We start from the raw sequence: 18501 nt of genomic DNA, 5'->3' as shown, positions 1-18501 counted from the left end.
TTCATTCTCTCATGAAGAGAGAAGTTCAAATACTCTGTTTTTCTTGTTTTGGAATCAGTCATAAATTTAAACAATGCCATCGTAGTATCTGGGTGTTCTTATTGGTCCTTTATTCCTTTTGGTATACATTTGTGCTGTTTTCCATTTTATTAGTTAAACTATTTTTGAATTCACATATACTTTGGTCACATTCTTTCTCTCTGCCCAGTACTTTCATTTTCCCTTTCCTCAACTTTAAGTTTTTTCTCAAACAAAAACAAAAATCTGATGGAAAACAAAAAAATCCAAAAACAAAAACAACAATAACAAAAAAACAGATCCCCCAAAACGTCCCCATATAGTAACCAGATAAGAACAGACAAAAAACTATAGAGCCCATTATGTCTTTGTTAAGTATTCATGTTAATTTTGTAGCACTTGTGTTTGCTAGATCCTAGCTATAGAACATAGAATCAATAACTGTTTTGAATTATTCAGCATCTAATATATATGTCAACTATTAGCTTCTATTCCCTTGGAGGTTTGCTTCATTGGTTTATGAATTATGAATAACGTTCAGTTATATAGTCTCATAAGGAAGTGGAAGCACGTTAGCAGCTAGGTCATCAGTGCATATGGCTTTGTGTTTTCCCATTCTCAAATATCCTTACATAGAGATTATTTACTCTAAACCTGACTGGGCACCATTAGGTTACACACTACACAGCTTTTGTCCAAAAGACTTGTACCAAAAATCAGTAGGCAATTGGCAGTTGCCTGTTTCTTAAAACCTAAGTGAATTTGCTGGCATGCAAATTGCAAAGGTTAAACAGACATGGAGGCTTTTGACCAGACTTCAAAGGATGTCACTGAGGCCAAGCAATGGGTTTCAGTTTGCAGGCAGTCCATGAGAGGGTGACACACAAAACTCTGATGGTCAAAGCTAAGCAGCAGTGGAAATCTCTGGATGTTAGATAAGTTAAGAATATGGAACATTTCTCAAAAAAGTAGGAGGAACTAGTGAAGCCAGCTTAAAAAGAAGCTATGTGGTCCACAAATGGCAAGATCAAATTCCCAGTGCTGTCTAAGCTCATTAGAACTCAAATAAAATCATTGTGTTGTCTGGATACTAGGCGTAAAACTGCAGGAGTTAGTGTTGCCGTTCTGGGGTTCAGTCTTGCTTCAGTCAAATCATTCCTTTGTGTTCTCCTATTTCTTCATTTAGGAATTGGGATATTTGCCTTGTGCTACTGTACATTGGAACGCTGCCCCTTGGCTTTATAGGGGTTCACTTTCTGAAGTACAGACACAGATGTTGGCTGGGGATTGAACTGTTGAACAAAATGGAAACTGGAAGCTGAGGGCCTGTAGGAATGCAAAGAAAACTGAAGTCAGTATGTACCGTATGAGAGAAGAGTATATTATGAATAAAAATCTGAAAAGAATAATAAACAAAGAAAACAGAGGGGTGAGAATTATTAGATAGGTATAAGATATTGAGCAACAAGGGGTTTTATGGAATATCTGGCCACTTACGTTAACACTTTTACTTACGATGGAAGCAAGATATCTTGAGGAAGTAGTTTGACACACTATGATTTTGGCTTCCATCTTGTCACAAGTCTTGCCTTTGTCTGCCTCTGTGCTTTGCTAATCATGAAGTGAATACTTTTACTACATATTCCTGGCAACATGATTTACCTACATGTTATCTTATGGGCCTAGATACACTGAATCAAGTTACCATGAGCAGACTGTGTAACTACAAGCTAAAACAAACTGCACTCCCTTCTTAATTCTTTCTGTCAGTTGCTTTGATCATAGATAAGAAATGTAATGCAGGTTTCCTACGAACATAGATAAGACCAGAGTTGCATGATGGGATCCTTGAATTAGGCCTCTGAGAATTCTGAGCAACTGATCATTTTCGTATTACTACAGAACCTAGATCAGCAAGATAGTCACAGGAGGAACAGGACCTGAAGAGCTTGCTAGTGATGCATGAAGACTTTAGAATCTTGTGAGCTGTACAACCTTGTCATATTCATGTTGGTGAGACTGCAGTCATTAGTGGCTCATACTAAGGATTGTTTAACACTACATAGAGTCAGATGGATGAGAATTAACAATCTTTCAGTAGCTAAGATATGAACCTACTCATTCTGGAACAGCTCTGCACTCAATGCTCAGCATTAGGTCCAGGAACCCTGAATCGTCTGCATTGGAGACTGTGGTGATCATTTCTGTAATCAAACCTGATTGTGTCCTTTGCCTACTATGTACTTAAAATTTAAACACTGCTTTATTCAGTTAACTCATATTATTATATAGAATTTTACCTAGTATTTCTCCCTAATTTGTACCAGCCAAGTTAAACAAAATTTGTTTTTGATTCGATTAACTCCATGAATATTTCATGATGAGAAGCCAAAAGCATTTTTCTCTCCCATTATTACTTCTCATATGCCATCCATTTTTTCTATCCTATTCTCATCTTTCCAAACAGATGAATCAGTCTTAAGTCATAGGACTGACATACACCATTATAGTTAGCATCCTAGTTTTGGGAGGGAAAATGAAAGCTATCTGATCCAAGAGATGTTCCCTTTCCTCTTGTAACCACTTCCTCTCATAACCCAGACCAACAGCTCAGTGTGATTGGAGTCAACTTCTTTAAACATTTTAGAATGTTGTATTAATAGAAAGAATGGAGGTGAGCCCTTAAGGAGAAAGGCAGTCCTTAGTAGAAACCCACGTAGTAAGTAAAGCCTGATTGCTTAAGTTGGAACTTCATTATTCGGTAACAATACTGTACATGGTACCCACTCACTATTGCTTGACTTAGCCTGTTTGCTCTCATGATGATGGGACAACTGGTACATAATCAATAGAAACTACACTTCAAAGTCAGAATTTAGATCTTCTTACAAGGTAGAGAGATACAATGTGATGCTCTTTCTGAATATAAGGCAATCGAATGCCTTGAGCCCTCAGTCATGAAATAAATACAGTGAGTAGCCAATCTTACATGCTGTACTGTGTCACCAGCATTTTAAAATATCATGTCATTATGGTAATCATGAGTAAAATATGACCATCAAAGAGCATACATGAGCTATTAGCAATTAATTATAAATATACTGCACTGGATGATCTTCTTAAGCTTAAAGGTACACTAAATGTTCTCTGTACATGTAAGGTAGGCACAGCTAAATTGTGAGGGATTATAGTATTAACTTTACCTTTGATCTGTAATATTCCAGGTTCACTAGACTCCTATTACAGGATGTTTTCAACTCTGGTTGAGAAGCATATGTCAATGATTCAGGGCAACATTATGTTCAACAGACTATTAAAATAATCACAAAATACCCTTAGTTTCAGAAAAGATCATATTTAATGGGCAAATAATTTTTCAGATAACACATTAAACAAATAATAAATAAGTCTACCATTGATGAACAAATGACCTCAAAGATGACATAATGGCTAGAGTTTAACATGACTGTGTGAGTGTGTGTGTGTGTGTGTGTGTGTGTGTGTGTGTGTGTGTGTGTGTGTAGCTAGGAATAAAATTTGCTATGAATTATAGAGAAACTTTAACATACAATTTGAAGAGACATTTTATTGTAACTTTTGATTTTAATTTTTGGTATTACTGACTTTTGCTGTAAAATGACTAGTTATAGATGCATAAATCCTGCCCTTCCAACAGTGTGTGTGTGTGTGTGTGTGTGTGTGTGTGTGTGTGTGTACATTAAATATTAGAAGACGCACTCCCACCCAGCTTTCTGCCATGTGTGGTGACCTATTATTAATAGCATGTATACACATGGTGGAAGGAAAGAACCAAACACAACACAAGTTGTTTGCTGTTACTGTGGCATACATGGTCTCTCTCTCTCTCTCTCTCTCTCTCTCTCTCTCTCTCTCTCTCTCTCTCTTTCTTTCACACACACACACACACACACACACACACACACAAAATGGAGAATGAACAGAAGAGGCAAGGTTGTAAGAATGTTCCTTTGACTTTCTGTCTAGAAGACAAGTGCAGAAAGTAAAGGGTGAGTGTTAGACAGGAATGACTGTGGCGGCTCCTGGGAAACAGATTGTTTGCAACTATAACCTCCTGATGAAATGGGTGGTTACTCTCCTTTCAGGGTCTATGCTGAATATAGAATGGGCTATAAAACTGTGGGTTGCTTTTTATTCTTTAACATTAGTATGTTTAATATTTCAAATTAATTGTGGCTGTCTGAGAGGACGTAAGGTTTCTTTTGTTAAATTAATGTCTTCATGATTTCTTGCAGGAATAGCTGACTGTTTCTGTGCTAGAGTATCTGATCTTAGAGGTTCCTATGCAGCACATCACAGCATCCTGGCTACTGGAATGCACTGTCTTTGAGTGCTTTCAATATTTTCCAACAGAGCTAGCCAAAATTAGTAGGGGTGATTAATAATTTCACTTGTAGAAGAAGTCTTCACTTGCCCATGAGATAGAAACTTAATAGAAAACACACACACCAATCCTTCCATTATGCACTATTATTTTGTTTTTGCATTATAGCCTTATATTTCCTTCCTTCTTTCTTCCCTATAATTTTTCCACCTCTTACACCATTTAAGAAGATCTCTAAATCTGTCTGTATGATTTCTTCTAGGTTCTGCCTGACAGTTACCTAGCAACAGCCAGGTATGAACATGGCTTGCTTTAAAAGGACTCTGGATTCTCTTTCTCTCTCTGTCTTATTCCTCCCACATTGTCCTCTTCTCCTATCTCTCTCTCTACCCCAACATATTCCTGGATGGCCTCTTCCATTCCTTTCTCTCCTCTCTTTCTCTCTGTCCTTCTCTGTCCTTTCTCTTTTTCTGCCTCTACCCCCTTCACACCTCCTTTCTCATGTCCCAAATAAACATTTTATACTAGGCCTGTCATAGGGCTGTCTTCTTGCGGGGAGGATGCACCAGACCCACTGTACCACTAGGGACTCTCTTGGTAGCAGAGACTGCCTACCATGGTACAGAGAGATGGCCTCACATGCACATAACACCCTGCCTACCATGGCAGAGAGAGACCTCCTCACATGCACATAACACCCTGCCTACCATGGCAGAGAGAGACGGCCTCCCATGCACATAACACCCTGCCTACCTGTCCCGCGCTACATCTCGCCAGCAGGAACGACGCGGCACACACAGGATCCTACTGCAGAAAAGCTTTAATGCGTCTTGAGAGGGAGAGCATAAGCTTACAATGCGGAGACGCCGAGTGAGGAATAACCGTCCCTTATATAGGAAACTATCCTCGCCTAGGACGTGTCACTCTCTGACTGGTCGCTGCCAATTATGCCAGATGACGTACCAAAACGTACGTGTCCCTTTGAGTAGGGAAGTTACCAGGCACCTGCGTATTGCCCTTTTTACTAGGTGCGTTCTGCCGGATGCCGTTGCCATCTTGTAATGGAGTTTGTGAGGACAGCTCCTCGGACAGCTCCTCACATCTCTGTGAGGACAGCTCCTCGGACAGCTCCTCACATCTCCCCCTTTCATGTTTTTTTAAGCAAACAGGACACCCAGATATAGGAGGGAGAAGACAGAGGTCATATCCTTGTACAAAGTTGGCGAACCTGTACAAGAGAGATACCCTTAGGCTGTTGTTGGGACCCAGGGCACTCCCGACCCGTCGCACTGCCATTTTTCGAGGGAGGGAAAACTGGGGCAGAAACCCTCATGTAATATGACATGCCTTCCAGGGAGCGTATTTGGTAGAACTTCCCTGTGCGATGCTAAGCTCGTCACCCCTCATGGGCTGCTCAAGCCGGACACTCTAATCCTGTGCAATGAACCGAGGTTCTAGGAGTGCAAGGGCTGTCCAGCCGGCGATCTGTTGCTTGAGCATGGTCAACCAGATATCGGCTGACGCTCCTTGTTCAAGGGCTACAAGCGCCTGGGCGATCACTACTTTGTCCTTTCTTGTTTGAGATCTCAATTTGCAAAGCAACCAGAGGAGTAACACTAATCCACAGCAGAGGATCACTCCAAAAAGTCCCACTCCACCCATTCCTTGAAATAAGAGACTGCTGAGGTGATCCAGGACGACAATCCCTCCGTCAAAGACAGGTCCAGTTGGGTAGAATTTTGGAAGAAGAGTGAGGAGGTGCAGGAGTCCCAGTCCCTTCTTGATCACTTGCTGTGATGCTCCTAGTAAGTCGTCCTGGGATCCATATGGGATTTTCATTGTCCTGTGGAAAAACACAGACAGCTCCCCTGGATCTTATTAAAACAGGATCCGGGCCTTTCCATTCATTTGTTAATACATCCTTCCATTTGACTAATTCTTTTGTCCTCTTGGGCTCTGAGCAATGTCGCTCAGCCGCTGTTTGTCCAGCTTCATCAAGATTTAAAAATTTTAAGGTAAAAAGGGCCAGAGCAGTGGCCACTCGGGGTGTTGGGGGGAGTTCTATCATAATTCCCCTTCTTTGTTTTATTAAATATGATTTGAGCGTCCGATGAGCACGCTCTATGATTCCCTGTCCTTGAGGGTTGTAGGGCAGGCCCGTCAGGTGGGTAACCTGCATCTGAGCACAAAACTGATGGAATTTTTGAGATGTGTAGGCGAGGCCATTGTCAGTTTTTACACATTTTGGCTTTCCCCAAGCACTCCATGCTTCAAGGCAGTGCTGAATGACGTGTGTTGTTTTTTCTCCTGTAAGTGGGGTGGCATGTAGAATGCCAGAACATGTGTCTATAGATACATGCACATACTGTAATTTTCCAAAAGTAGAATTATGAGTAACATCCATTTGCCAGATTGCAATGGCTGTATTCCTCTCGGGTTGACCCCGATGTGAGGAACTGGGAGGAACTGGCAGCACTGTTGGCATTGGGTGACTATATCACGTGCCTCTTTTCTAGTTATAGAGAAGTGGTGGCGTAAAGTTTCTGAGGTGACATGGAAATTGCCATGAAAGACTTTAGCGGCCTCTAAAGGAGAGGCCAGCGCCACAGCTATCATTTTTGTGGCTTTGTCAGCCAAATCATTCTCTGAACTCATTGGGCCAGGGAGTCCAGAATGGGCCCGTATATGAGTAATGTATACAGGGAATCTTCTATTTAATAGGATAATTTGGATTTTTCAGAAAATATCTGCCACCTTACTAGTGGTTTTAATTATACCGGCGGTTTCAAGAATACTAACAGCACTAGCTCGGCCTCCTCCTCTGAGTCTAAGGTTTTATTTTCAGAGCTTTCAGAACTGTCGAGGTTCAGCGCTTCTAGCTCTTTCACAGGGTATAGGCTGGCTCCCCCTCCTGGTTTATGTGTAGAGGAGGAAGTGCTGGAATCTGAAAATTTCAACGCTCCCTTGTCTGCGGACTTACCGGGAGGGCACTTTTTCTTTCTTAGGACGTCTTTTTTCTTGCGCGCGCCCAACCTCTCACTACGTTCGGTTTCTGACAGACTTTCCTGGACTACCTCGAGAGTGGCCTGTCCTTCTACTACTGCTGCCTTACACGTTTCATCCTTTAAACAATTCTTAACCAGCTCCATATAGCTTTGGTCCCTAGGCGCAGATCCTCTTCCGCCAATTTTCTGTCAAGGTCTTTTCCAAGTTTGTTCCATGAGGCAATCGTAAACGAGCCTGAACAGGCAAGCCAAGGTGCCACCCTCTCCACCTCCTTCACAAAGTTTTTAAGTGTTCCTCCTCCAATTTTGATGTCCCTCTGCTTTAACACTGTTTCCAAGGCCGTGACAACAGACTGTGAGGATCCCATGATGGGCCAGGAACGCCGGCGGCTTATCTACGTCCGTCTGACAAGGCGTGAGGTGAAAGGGTAGAGACGGACACGCTGCTCTCTTATGTACGGGAGTCTTACACGCGCCTCCCCGGACGGTGCCGCTTATCTACGTCGGCCTTATCGCGTCCTTGCTCCTCAACAGTCAAAATCGAAGGTAAAAGGGAGCTGCGCGAAGCTCACTTATATACAAGAGACTGAGACGCGCCTTCAGCTGCTGTGATCGTCCTTTTAACAGCGAAAATGGTGAAAACAGAACATAAAGAGTAGGGTGGCTCCCAGGACAAATACTATAGCCTCAACAAATCCTTCCCAAGGAGGTGACAACCCCAGACCAAAGTCCAAGAGAGGGCTGCCTCTCCGAACGTATCTACCTGCAGTTCTGAATCCTCCTTGTCGCCAAGGGATCTCCAAAGGTGCTGACGATGGCGAGTTCTTTCCCGGGTTTTTGGCACCAGATGTCCTGCGCTACGTCTCGCCAGCAGGAACGACGCGGCACACACAGGATCCTACTGCAGAAAAGCTTTAATGCGTCTTGAGAGGGAGAGCATAAGCTTACAATGCGGAGACGCCGAGTGAGGAATCACCGTCCCTTATATAGGAAACTATCCTCGCCTAGGACGTGTCACTCTCTGACTGGTCGCTGCCAATTATGCCAGATGACGTACCAAAACGTACGTGTCCCTTTGAGTAGGGAAGTTGCCAGGTGCCTGCATATTGCCCTTTTTACTAGGTGCGTTCTGCCGGATGCCGGTGCCATCTTGTAATGGAGTTTGTGAGGACAGCTCCTCACATATGTGAGGACAGCTCCTCGGACAGCTCTTTACATCTCTGTGAGGACAGCTCCTCACACCTACCATGGCAGAGAGAGATGGCCTCCCATGCACATAACACCCTGCCTACCATGGCAGAGAGAGACGGCCTCCCATGCACATAACACCCTGCCTGCAGGCAAAACATGTCTGTTTGTCTCCTTATATGCCTAACTATTTGTCTCTTTGTTGACACATAGTCACAGTTCTGTAAATAAATGCCATTCCATTCTAGGATGTAACATGTGGCATTCTATCACATGCCATTTTCAGTGCCATTTTGATTGAGGGTACACGACTGCCATCTTTGTTTCAGAACGCCCCTGCTTCAGTACTGTCTTGCTTGAGAACAACCTGACCTAAAGAAAAGATCTCCAAAGATACTTTTTAATTATGGCAAGTTATTATATATATATATATATATATATATGTATATGTATATATATATATATATATATATATATATATATATATATATATATATGTTTGGCTGCCTTGGTAAATAGTAATTTTAATATTTCTTTAAAGATTTACAACATTAGCAACCAAGTGTTGCTGGGTGGCCTCTTCTTTCTCCTCTCTCTGTTTTTCTTTGTCTCTTCTATTTCTCTTCCTCTACTCCCTTCACATCCCCTTCTCATGACCCAAATAAAATTCGTTTTATACTAGACCTGTCTTATGACTGGTGTCCCAGGTGGGATGCCTCATCATGCTCCTGCTAATGCACCCACACACACACACCGCTGCATCATTCCACTGCATTACAAAACATATCACTGCTAGATAGTTTTAAAAAATAAGAAAAACTAAAAACACTAGAAGAGGAAGAGTAAATTCTTTAAACTTTAACTAGGTTTTATAAACAAAATGTATCCATTTTATTTTTCTAGCATTTTGCAGCATAGAGATAAAGAATAGTAAATGAGTTATAGAGGATACTTTATACATATTTTTGCTTATGGAAATGTACAACTACCTGATTTAGACCCATTATACCTAAATTAATATTCATGTTCTTTTTTTTTTTCTTTTTTTCGGAGCTGGGGACCGAACCCAGGGCCTTGCGTTTGCTAGGCAAGCGCTCTACCGCTGAGCTAAATCCCCAACCCCAATATTCATGTTCTTAAATGGATAAATATTTTCAATTTAATTGGCCTCTTGTTTGATGTGAGAAAATTTACAAAACCCAAATTTATTTATAATAAGGAATAATCCAGGTTTATGCTTTACAGGAATAAAATTACAACACACACACACACACACACACACACACAAGACATATCTAATCACATAAGTTGTGCACAAGAACCATGTTGAAATCTTGCAAAGTTGTGTGATATGAAAAACTTCCCTAAATATAACTTATATTAGTTTGAATTTCTCCGTTTCTTGTAGAAATCTAAACTTACCTGAAAGGATGACATAAATCTTATTTCCCTTGTACATTGGTCTCTATTTTAACACCAGACCTGATTTAAGAAAGCCAACAGTTTAAGGAGCTAGGCTCCAGGAACAGACCATAAATCCCAGGAATAAGGTCATAAAATCCCCTCCCAAAGAATAGCCTAGAGATAATGACAAGATTGGGAAGAAACAGGATGGGCCATCTGTGCTGGCAGCCCTGTTTCATCCTGTAACTAAATGGTCATAGCATAGGAATGCAGACCGCTGACCACCTAGCACAAGCCAATCACAAACTGACCCCTCTGATCTTCCTTACACCCACCAATGAAATTTTAGATTACCTAACATACACTCTAAAATAGAAGAACTAATAGAGTAGCCAAAATTATATTAATGTTATCACTTTGCCCCCTACCAATAACATTAGAGATTACCTAATCTTTCTAGAGACTTTCCCTGGTTCCTACAAGAAGGACTACATGCCCTTGTCTTTCGTCTCCATTTGGAAGAATGGTTGACCTCTGCATGCTGCTTGTTACTGCAGATTAAACACTCTTGGTCTCTGCATGCTATCTGAGTCACGGATCCTTCTTTAAAGATTTACAGATCCTTTTTGAATAAAGAATTCTGAGACAGTCTATTTGAGAGAATAAATGAGTCTCTTAGCTCCTTTGAAGAGTCAAATGGCAAGGAAATACTTGAGGAATGGTGTTGCTTGGAGAGAATACAGACAAAATAAAAACCAATACAGGATCTACTAAGAGATTTTATCCTTTATTTTTCATTATAAAATGTAGGGAAATATGAAACAAATATGTATTTCAAAGAGTAAATAAAGTGGTAAATTGATGCAATGTACACTTTATTGCAATATGCCGTGGAAGTTAGATATGCCATTGGTCCTATGAAATAAGTTGTAGATGTAAGTAGATTTTGCAGAGTAATTCCTATTTTGTTAAGCAAACATTTAGATGTTTTCATTTACTTCCAGGCTGAGACATCTCTTAAGAAATACATGCCTTAGGGCTGCTTTCACATCCTTATTCCTCAGGCTGTAGATCAATGGGTTGATGGTGGGTGTCACAAGATTGTTGAAAATCTGAATTATTGCACTAAGTAATGGGCTGGGATTGGGCTGCAGGTAGATGACAATGACTGGTCCATAGACACACATGATGGCTGTGAGGTGGGCACTGCAGGTAGAGAACGCTCTCTGCCTGCCTTCTGTTGAGCGGATTTTTGAGATGGAGATCCCGATTCGAGTGTAGGACACAACAATGAGAAAGAAACAAATGAGAGATAAAAGACCAACGTTTGTGAAACCTACCCTCTGTGCTAGAGAGGAGTCTTCACAGGCTAGCAGTAACACTGCAGGCATGTCACAGAAATAATAGCCCACTTTGCTGGGGCCACAGTAAGGCAACTGGAAAGTGAGGGAAGTTAGGATAGTGGAATGCACACAGCCACTCATCCAGGTCCCTGTGGCCAAGGCACAGCATACTCTGTGGTTCATGATGATTGTGTATCTCAAAGGGAAGCATATGGCAACAAAGCAGTCATAGGCCATCACCGTGTATAGGAAGCACAATATGCAACCGATACAATGATAGAAGAAGTGTTGGACAACACATCCCTGGAAAGAGATCCCTCCACCCCATCCTGAGAGGTATGACAACATCTTTGGAGATGTAGTGGAACAGAAACCCATATCATAAATGGAGAGATTGCTCAAGAAAAAGTACATAGGAGTGTGGAGTCGTGGGGAGGAGGTGACTGCAGTAAGAAGGAGCAAGTTTCCCAGCAAGGCACAGGCATACAATGTTGAGAACAGGAAGAGCAGGACACTCTCCAGGCCCTCTGTCTCGGGGATGCCCAACAAAGTAAATTCTGTCACCATAGTGTTGTTTGTCATGTTTATGGATGGATCAGCTCCTGGGCATCTGTGGAAAGAAATCCCTAGTGACATTCATTATGGGTGTGGATTAGAGGAGTTCAAATAACAGGGGTAGAAGAGAAAAGGAGACTGATATTTACCTTGAGACGTTCTAGTCAGAGCTATCTTTCCTGTTGATGGGATATTTTTCTTCAGTTAGGTTCCTAATTGTAGATGATGCTCCCCATGAAGGTAATTTCCAGGGAAGTTGCAGGTGATGTCCTTCACAACCTAACCCAGAAAATAACTTCCCAGACTAGTGTGGTCTCTTCCCCTTCGTATAGAAAGGATCCTATGTCATCATTCTAGGTGTTTCATTGTGACTCTAGAATGAAAAAAAATTCAAGTAAAGAAGCTGGAGTGATTATTGGGGAGGCAGGGGTGGAAAAGGATAAAAAAAAGCTAGGGTTTGAGCATGAGGATAATCAGAGTGCACCATATGCACCTCTGAAAGTATCCTAGAACTTATTGAATCATCCTTTCCGTCTTACTGGCATCCAGATTATTGCATGGAGGGTAATGAGAGTCAGAGCTTACAGTATTTAGAACATAATTACAACAGCAATGGATATACATTATAATTTGATTCTCCAAATATGAACCTCACTGAAACTTGAGGTTGAATGACTTTATTAAATTTTTGTTACTCTTTATTATGCGTGTGTGCTCTCTTCGTTTTGGAAAAAATGAGATTTTGTGATTGTATGTGGGATTATCCTGTGGCTTGTATGGAGGAAAATTGAGAATAACATAGTGACTGATATCTTTCTAGACAGTTCTTGCATGATTGCAGTGCTTTATCTATTATGATTATCTCTTCATTCTCTCTGACACACACACACACACACACACACACACACACACACACACACACGCACACAAAGATACAGAGATATGTCCAAACCTCACTATACTGTGGCTAAGATAACACTAAGATAAAAGTGAAAGGCATAGCTGAGCCACAGAAAGCCTAAGATAATCGCACTGTTGAGTGCTGTCTTTTTTTTTTTTTCCGGAGCTGGGGACCGAACCCAGGGCCTTGCGCTTGCTAGGCAAGCGCTCTACCACTGAGCTAAATCCCCAACCCGAGTGCTGTCTTCTTACCTGCAGCAGAAGGGAGGAGCCCACCTTCCTTCAGTCTGTAAGTGGGAATTGAGAATTCCTCTTGGTTTGAATCACTTTCTAGTAGGGTACCATACATGGAAGTGCTTCATGTCCCTGTTCCTGTTTACTTCCAGGAACTGCAATAGTTCACAACACCAGAGATTTAAATCATGATTTTCCATTGGGTGTTAATCCCAAGAGGAAGGAGTCTTACTGAGAAAACATCTCATTAACTCACTGGTTTGATTATGTTGTGTGTGAGTGTGGGGGGGCGTCATTTGAATATCTTTTCTAAACACTTTTATGGACTATGTTATTCAAAATGTTCACTTGAAACCTCAAGCACACCTCTTGGATACTTAACCTGTTATTAAATGTTATAAAATCTGATAATTCTGAAATCCTACTTGTCACATACTGACCTATATGCTGAGATGAGGTTCTCTGAAGGTGGGAGAAATGCTGTCTCAGAAAATGTTTTATCAACAGACATGGAGGAGAAGGTCAAAGTAGTTTCCCAGCAGAGGCATTAGCATGGATGCTGTGAATAATGGAAAGGAAGTCAACATACTCGAAGAATTTAATAGTGGGGGCTGAAAGTCAGGGGCTCTATTTTCAGTTTCTTAGGAGTTTTAGGTAATACAATCACAAATTTAGGCTTGCCTGAGTGACAGATGATATGGAAGTTCAGCCTGGGAAACTTGGTGAGGCACAGTGCCAAATTATGAGATCAGTCATAATTTGAATGATCTCCTTATCCATGTTTTCATTGCTATAACAAATTACCGGGGATTAGATATAATTATGATGGAAATATGTGTATTAAACTGAATCTAGAAGCCAGGATAAATGTACAATTTAAAATTCAAGATGAAAATTGTAGTAACCATAAACACACCTTCTTCTTTTTGAAAAAAATGGACAAGATTTTTATTTTCAGCTTTGTTAGAAGTATGACAATGAGGATTTGTGAGAGAAACATTTGAACAAGCTAACACATGACAATTATGGGATTCCACAGTGGATGGGAAGGTTTGCCCCTAAAGAGTAAGATGGGTGAACTGCTTGGCTATAAGATTTGTGTTTAAGAAGGCAACACTCAGGCCAAGTCGGGCAGTGAGATTTAAGAATAGGAGCACCTATGTCTTACTAGAACTATGTCTATAACCTGGGGCTTGGCTGATTATGATAGAAAATCTTTGACCAGTATCCAGGTGACATGGTTATGATTAAGTGTATGGCCACCATACATAAGGAACATGGAAAGGATTGTGTCTAGTTCCAGAAGCATAATCTGGTGTTAAATTTTAGTCAGATGAACCTGGAGAGATCAGATACTCTTGGCACCACTTCCAGAAGAATTGATCTTTTGCAAGGCATTTTTAAAAGACCCACCTGGGGCTCATCCAGAAACTGCATCAAAGCTGATGAGGTTGGCATTATCTTCATTGCCTTCGGCATGGGGTGAGGTAGTATATTCAAAATCAATATGAAAATAATAGCTGGAAAATTTGTTTGTAACAGCAATAAACATTCATCTTCATTGCTTTTCTGAATCTTAAAATTTTAATGAGAAATGATTTTCCTTTCCAGTTTTATTATGTGTAAAGTAAGACAACAAGGCTTGGTGAGAGAACCACCTGAACTATCTGTTCTAATTTTAAGGTGGACTAGTGTCATTAAAAAATTAATGCTCAGGGGAAAGATATTCAATAGTGACCTTAGTAGGATGCACTTCCTAGATGTAATAAAATAAATAAGTCAAATCTTAGAATTTCTCAACCCTGACCTCCCCCCATTGTCCCAGTGCATGCTCCATAGCTTTAGAGTACTGTTCTTTATGCCATCTTGAAACATTAGGAGTTCATTTCCTGACATTTATGACAGGCATTCTGGGTCAGGAACAGTCATAGATATATTTGGAGACTAAAGAGACTGTCCTCTGAAAACTTTTTAGCACAACTTGGAAGTAAAGTGATAGATTCACCCAGCTGGAAAAGGAAAATAGACTGATTTAGTGATAATCTGGTTATGTCCTGGAGAAGGTACTTGGCTACCAGGACAGCACTTCCCTGGGAGATGGCCAGCAATGAGATATTGATATTGAAACTTCCCAAAGCCATGACTGTAGATTGGAGATTTTCATGGGGATCCCAAAGGCTATTCTTCCCCAAATATCTTTATTTTATAGGCCAAGGTTTTCAGAGCTGATATGAGTTTGTCTTGGAGTAATTGATTTTAAAAAATGCCCAAACTAGGAAGAAATTCTAAAGAGTCATGCTCTGAAAACAGTCAGGCAGAGAGACAGACACACAGACAAAGAAAAACTATGATTCTAACTTGTGTCAGCATCAAGCTGCTAGCACAATACCAAGAAGGAAGGCACAGGACTTGGTCCAGTCCAGGTTTAATTATCAATAGATTGTTGCAGGAGTTCAGATTCTAACTGCTCTTGCTAGAGGAGGAAGAAAAACACACATGGATGAAAATTGAATCAGCAATGAGGTTCGCGTGTATCCAAGACCTGCTCACAGCACTTTTAAGTTGGTTCCTGAGGAAGTTTGTAATATCAAAAGCTCTCTGGAAAAAATATGGAGTGTGTTAAAGCAACACAGTGATCATGAAGGTCAGGTCCTGAAGGGGTGAGCCATTGGGAACAGGATTCTTTTAGTCAACTAAGATATGTGTTTCAGGTCCATAATCTTCATTCATGTGTGATTTTGTGCCTGTTATTTGAAGTTTCCAATACTGAGAACTCTTTCACAGAGAAGGTAAATTTACTTCACAGGAGAGATGCACACATGTATGGAGAAGATAGTTGTGAGAGAGCATCACAGTGATCAGACAATACCATGCCTAATAAGTAGCTCATGTTCTTCTTCATAAACAGGAGAACTGACATGTTTGTAGGCAGAAAAGCAGATTAACCTTCTCCTAAGTAAAGCGGAGGATGAAATGAGATTGATTTGACATTGAGAAGGTATGAATAGATTCACAATTGTCTCCAATCGTCATCCAGGATATATGTCTGTGTTGAGGATTGTGGAAGTCAGAAATATCTCTGTTGTTGCTTCCTATGCTCTTGGATTCCTTAATTGGAATTCAGAGCTAGTTACCTCTGTAGTTGGCTATGGATTTACTTAGGACGACTCAGGGATTATAGAGTCAGAAGAACATAGAAAGTGTTATAGGCACACCACATGTGTTCAGATATTTCATTTCCTGCTTATTTATTTATTTATTTATTTATTTATTTATTCAAAAATTGGAATTAAAGGTTTATACCAAGAGACAAGGTATATGGAGAGGGTTTTTTTTTGAGGTTTTGTTGTTCTTTAATATCTCTACATGTTTTGATAATTGTTTTCTTTAAAGACTTCATATCCAGGAGTGCAAAAATACAACTACTCCTATTTCCTCAAAACAACAAAGCAATCTAAAAGACAAATTTAATTAAATTGACAGGGAAATTAATGTAATTTGGGGCAGACTGTTTGACTGTATAATATCTTATTGTAGCAAAAAATGTTAGGTCATTTTTTAAATAATAAAATAAAATAAAATCTAATACAATAAAACACTATAGAATTAGGTGAAACATATAAACACAAGGAAAGAAGCCCAACAGAAGACACAAAAAAACAGAGGCCCACTGGTTAACACATTTAGGAGTCCCATGAAAACAAGAAACTATTAGCCCTAATGTCCATGCATACGACCTGTTATAGACTCATGTGGGCCATTTGCCTAAGTCTCTGTGAGTTCACATGACTTTTGCTCACACTGATTTAGCAGCCCTTGTTTCTCTGGTGTTGCCCGTCCCTTCTGACTCTAACACCCTTTCTGCCTCTTCTTCCTCCAGGTTTCCTGAACTCTGAGGGGAGGAATTTAATGGAGATAACCTGTTTAGGTTTGAGTATTTCAAGTCTCTCACTAATGAATGTCTGGCTGAGGGTATGTGTTCTGCCTGCTGCAGGAAAAAGAAGCTAAGAGACAGTCTTATATACCCTTATTAAGTCCACAATTCATTTTTGACCACCAAACATTATATTCTGGAAAACTCTCCTCAAGGATCTCTTCACTTCCTTATTCCTCAGAGAATAGATTAAAGAGTTCAGCATGGGTGAGACAATATTATTTAATATCTGCACCACAGCCCCAAGCAGAGGATTTGGCGTGCGCTGCAGGTAAATGATGATTACAGGTCCATAGGCACAGAGGATAGCAGTGAGGTGAGCACTACAAGTGGAGAATGCTTTCTGCCTGCCCTCTGCTGAACGGATTCTCAGAATGGCAACCCCAATGTGTACATAAGAGACACAAACACTGAAGAGAAGCATCAGAGCCAGAAAGCCAACATTGATGGAACCCACCTTCTGGGCCAATTTGTTGTCAGTACAAGCCAGCGGTAAAACTGCAGGAAGGTCACAGAAGAAATAATCCACTTGATTGGATGCACAATAGACTAATTGAAATGTTAAAGTGGTCAAGATGGTGGCGTGAAGACAGCCCACTAACCAAGCTATTATTACCAAGCTCACACACACTCCAGGTTTCATGATGAGCATGTATCTCAGTGGGTGACAGATTGCAACATAACGATCATAGGCCATCACAGAATAGAGGCATCCTTCAGTAGAACCCAGAAGGTGATAGAAGAAGAGCTGGGCAGCACATCCTTTGTAAGAGATTCCTGGGCTCCTACCAGAAAGATACAATAGCATCTTGGGACATGTTACTGATGGGAACAACATGTCAAAAATGGATAGAAGTCCCAAGAAGAAATACATAGGTGTGTGAAGGGTAGATGAAGAAATGATTGCCGTAAAGATGAGTGAATTTCCAAGCAAGGTGAAGAAATATATGAATAGGAACATCACAAAGAGTAGAGTCTCCAGTCCTTGTGTCTGGGGTATTCCTAGGAGAATGAATTCATTGAGTAGTGTGTAATTCCTCATTATCTCCAGAGGTGGTCTTGGTTGAAGTAACTGTCAATTAAACATGAAAATAGCAAAGCAAAGTAATTATAATAAATTCAATAGTAATATACTAATCAATGTTAGTGCTAAACTCTAAAGTCAGTATCTTGGTCTGTTCATGGTTATGAAACAATACCAATCAGCACTTAATACTAGATACACCACGAAGGAAAAAAATTGCTTGATTATCAATTGATATTCTGCAGGAGTGTATGTAGATAAAACATACCTGGTTAGGGTATTCTCCTTGGTAAGGATTCCCTGCAAAGTGGAAGCAGTACATGGCCTTAATGAATCAAAGATTAACGAAAGAAAAAAGCATGTCTATGAGAATTACAGGAGAGTGAACCAATTAGCCCATTATTTCTCTATAACTGGAAAATGTCAACGTCTCTATCCCTATCATCTCTTTATACTTCCAATGGGAAAACACACACACACACACACACACACACACACACACACACAGACACACACACGCACACACGCACACA

At 40.6% G+C, this 18501-nt stretch overlaps 2 protein-coding genes across 2 annotated transcripts; both read right to left on the bottom strand.

The window, feature by feature from the left end:
• Nucleotides 1-10958: 10958 nt before the first annotated feature.
• On the bottom strand, nucleotides 10959-11903 carry Or10d4b (olfactory receptor family 10 subfamily D member 4B). The gene has a single exon (NM_001000466.1). The coding sequence runs from the start codon at nucleotides 11901-11903 to the stop codon at nucleotides 10959-10961; it is 945 nt and encodes a 314-aa protein (NP_001000466.1).
• Nucleotides 11904-17053: 5150 nt separating this feature from the next.
• Or10n1 (olfactory receptor family 10 subfamily N member 1) lies at nucleotides 17054-17986 on the bottom strand. Its single transcript, NM_001000795.1, has one exon. The coding sequence runs from the start codon at nucleotides 17984-17986 to the stop codon at nucleotides 17054-17056; it is 933 nt and encodes a 310-aa protein (NP_001000795.1).
• Between the last annotated feature and the right edge of the window lie 515 nt (nucleotides 17987-18501).

The sequence above is a fragment of the Rattus norvegicus genome, chromosome 8 (genome assembly GCF_021556685.1).
Source record: "Rattus norvegicus strain SHRSP/BbbUtx chromosome 8, alternate assembly SHRSP_T2T, whole genome shotgun sequence".
NCBI classification, from domain to species: Eukaryota; Metazoa; Chordata; class Mammalia; order Rodentia; family Muridae; genus Rattus; species Rattus norvegicus.
This window is presented reverse-complemented; position numbering and strand designations above follow the sequence as displayed.